This window comes from Alexandromys fortis, unplaced genomic scaffold (genome assembly GCF_014885135.2).
Source record: "Alexandromys fortis isolate MF-2015 unplaced genomic scaffold, M_Fortis_MF-2015_v1.1 scaffold_159, whole genome shotgun sequence".
NCBI classification, from domain to species: Eukaryota; Metazoa; Chordata; class Mammalia; order Rodentia; family Cricetidae; genus Alexandromys; species Alexandromys fortis.
In genome coordinates, this window is record NW_026068031.1 from 2,004,012 (window position 1) to 2,007,613 (window position 3,602).

The 3,602-nt window shown below is 35.5% G+C and overlaps 1 protein-coding gene across 4 annotated transcripts in view; it reads left to right on the top strand.

The window, feature by feature from the left end:
• Nucleotides 1–3,602, top strand: part of Rbm25 (RNA binding motif protein 25) — a 63,473-nt gene extending 59,871 nt beyond the window's left edge. For all 4 annotated transcript variants that reach the window (XM_050164527.1, XM_050164528.1, XM_050164531.1 and 1 more), the window contains one exon: nucleotides 2,046–3,602. In XM_050164527.1, coding sequence (XP_050020484.1) covers nucleotides 2,046–2,138 — 93 coding nt within the window. In that variant the 3' untranslated portion in view covers nucleotides 2,139–3,602. The remainder of the gene's footprint in view (nucleotides 1–2,045) is intronic.

Here is a 3,602-nt window from a genome sequence, read left to right on the forward strand (position 1 = left end):
GGCTTAGTGGTTAAGAGCATTGCCTGCTCTTCCAAAGGTCCTGAGTTCAACTCCCGGCAACCACATGGTGGCTCACAACCATCTGTAATGAGGTCTGGTGCCCTCTTCTGGGCTGCAGACATACACACAGACAGAATATTGTATACATAATAAATAAATAAATATTTAAAAAAAAAAAAGTAATGTCCTCATGTATCTAAATGAATAGCTCAGAAAAGTGCTTACTGCTTACCCTAAGTCTAATTAAAATGTTGAGTGTAGCAATGTGCTTTCCTGATCCCAGCATGGAGGGATTTCTCCACGGAGGAGGTGGAGACAGATAGTTGGAGCTTGTCCAACCACCTCTTTTAATTGGTAAGTCCCAGGTTCTAGTGAGAGATCCTGTCTGGGAAAACAAGGTGGACACAGGTTGATTTCTGCCGTCCATGAACTTGCACTTCTCCACACCAAAATACCAGAATATAAATTGGAGAAATGAATAATTGAAAAGAACACTTAATGCTCTATCAAGAGATCCAGATTTCTAGTTTCAGCAACCGTGCTGTAAGTCAGGCACACCACTTGTACACTTGTCACTCCAGCAGACACGGAATCTATAAATGCTTCTTAGACAGATTTTTAGCTCAAGTAGTACTTTATTCCTGATAAATATATTTGGTGTTTTTATCTTTATATTACAAACTTTGATTATATATTTTGTGATTTGTGTTCCAAGATCACTTCTCAAGCTGCGGCGAAATAATGACCCACAAATGTGTTTAAAAGAAGTTTAAAGAAACTTGATTTGAGAATTTACTGATCACTGTGTAGCATGTAGCAAGGACTCACTGCAGCTGTTTTAGTTCTATAGTAGTACTACTGGTATGATGCAGCAAAATTTCTTAGATTTTTACAGCTCAGAGAAGTGAGACTTCGTGAGCTTCATATGATTCTGCCAAGTACGCATCCAATAGCTGATAAAGATTTGAACCTAGTTTTAATAGGGATTGGACTCTCAGAATTCTTAGAGGCAGTTTAGGGAAGAAACCAGGCAATAAGAAGTTGCTTTCCACTCAAGCAGTGATATCCTGGAATTTCTTCATAGATAATGTCGTTAAGGACGTTAGGTCTTTCATTGCTTTTAACAGCAGGCCTGAGGGCCAGAGCCTTATGTCTGTAGGTTAAAGGCAGTAGTAGAATTGGGAACATTATGTTGTAATTAAATCCTAGGCAGATAGTAAAATAACCTAGATTATTTAACAGAAAAAGATAGTGTTCGTGTATCCTGTGGCATCGGTGTTCTCTTAATTCTGTTTACTGCATTCTGGAGATGAGTAAATTCTCATGCAGTGCTTAATTCGGTGTCACATAATAACCGTTTGTTAAATGTTAAGTACGATGATGAGTCTGACTTGGGATAAATAATATTATACTATTAAGATAGATGTATATTTAACTCGTTCATAAATTACTTTTTATGGTAAGGTTTTGCTTTACTTGTGTGGTTTGGCCAGTCATATATAAATGTAGTGTCTATAAAATTAACATCAAAATAAAAGGCAAAATATTATTGGAGGCAAAAATGGTGACATATCTGTAATTCCAGCACTCAAAAATGGGGACGGTTATCCTTGTTTTCATTTAGGTTTAGGCCTCACCTGGGTTGTGTGTCTCAAAATCAAACCAGTAAACAAAAGTACAGTGGAATAATTATTAGTAAGTCATGGGATTTAGCTAAATTACTAACTTTTTTGGGGGTAACTTAAATAGTCTGTTTAAAATCTTTTTCATCCTGGATAATTTTTCTTTTTGGTTTATTTGAGACAGGGTTTCTCTGTAACTTTTTGGAACCTGTCCAGGAACTCACTCTGTCAACCAGGCTGGCCTCGAAATCTCTGAGATTGCCTCTGCCTCCTAAGTGCTGGAATTAAAGGCATGCTCCAACACTGACTGGCTGGATAATTTTTCTTTAGGTCATTGTTGTTGATTGTGCTGTGGGTAGGAGTTTTGCATGTTACTATTGACTTGACATGCCACTAATTATCTTTGCATCTTTTGTCTTCTAGGTACTAGACGAAGAAGCAGAAGTTTTTATAGACAAAATGTGGAGATTATTGATATATGAAACAGAAGCCAAGAAAATTGGTCTTGTGAAGTAAAACTTTTTGCTTTCAGAGTTACATTTCAGATTTCTTCTTTCACATCCTTCAAAGAACTTTGAATTTTCTGTGTCTTCAAAGACATTTGTGAGATCTGTAATTTTTTTAATGTAGAAAATGTGAATTCTTTTGTCCTCTAATTTGTTGATACCATGTGTAAGCGCTTGGTTGTAAAGTCCTGAACCCCTGGTTCTCTTTTTACTCACCAGGTACAAATTGCTGGTGTGTTTTATAAGCTGCAGCTACTGTACACAGCCTATCTCATGTAATCTTGTTCTGCTGATTTGTCCCTTGTAAATATTGAAATGACTTCCCAATTCTTTTGCAGGATTCCACCTAATATTAAAACTGTACTGTATAGGCACCAACATGAGTAATTTGAATACTAGTCATCCTCATTACCATGTGACCCCACTCCCTTGATCAGAAATGGCAAGACCTTGTAAAGGCATGGAGTTTAAAATTAGAGTGTAAGCCTAGCAGACAGCCATTCCTAATGTATCTCTGAATTAATGCGTTTGTGTCAGTGTATGCATAAAAGTCTTTTTAAATTTTCTTTGGGTTCCCTTAAACATTTCGTAATTCACCAATAGACTCATAAAGGAAAAGTGATAATTGTGCCAACCCAAGTAACTAGTATAATTACAATGTGAGTTTCCCAGAGTGTGATATTCTGCAGCGATCAACAGTCTACTAAACCAGATTTGTTTCTCTGTGAATAGGATGGTATATCATAGTCTTATTTCTTCTCCAATTTGAAGGCTCAGGATTGAAGCAGATTCTAAAGTTCTGGAGCAGTTTATTCAATACATTTTCAACTTACTTGTCTTCGTTTAATTTGGATGTATTCCTTTTATTAAAATAAAATAAATTACAAAGGGAGGGGAAGAGCCATCTTCTTTAATACAAGTGACCACCAGGCACCTTCTGTGAGAGCTTACTATGCTCACCATGAAAGAGAGGGCCTGGCTTCTGTCCCTAGCACCAGTAAATAAGTATATAAGGTAAGTTTACAAAAGAGATTTTGACAAAACACAATAGTAATTCACCATGGTATTTAACTGTTTATGTCTTTTTTCCAAAGAAACATCATTCATGGTAGTTTCCTACCTATAAATTTTTATTACTTGTCATCAAACTTTTAATATTGATGACATGTTTAAAGAAATCCTTAGAATTTAATAGTAATTGAGAAGAACACCAGGGGACAAAATTTATTTGAAAAGTACCAAGTTCCAAACAGTTATTAACAAATAAGGTGCAGCTGTTGCCATGTTTGTTTTTTAAAAGGTAAAGATCAAATTGTTAGGGTAATGGAACTGTGAGCTTGAGTTACTAAGTTTTTATTTTAATTATTTTTTCTTTTAAACATCTTGAGAACATCCAAAACACTGTTCTTAATGTTGAACCTTGACATGGCTTCATTTTGTAAATATTTCAGTTATTAAAAATGTATATATTTGA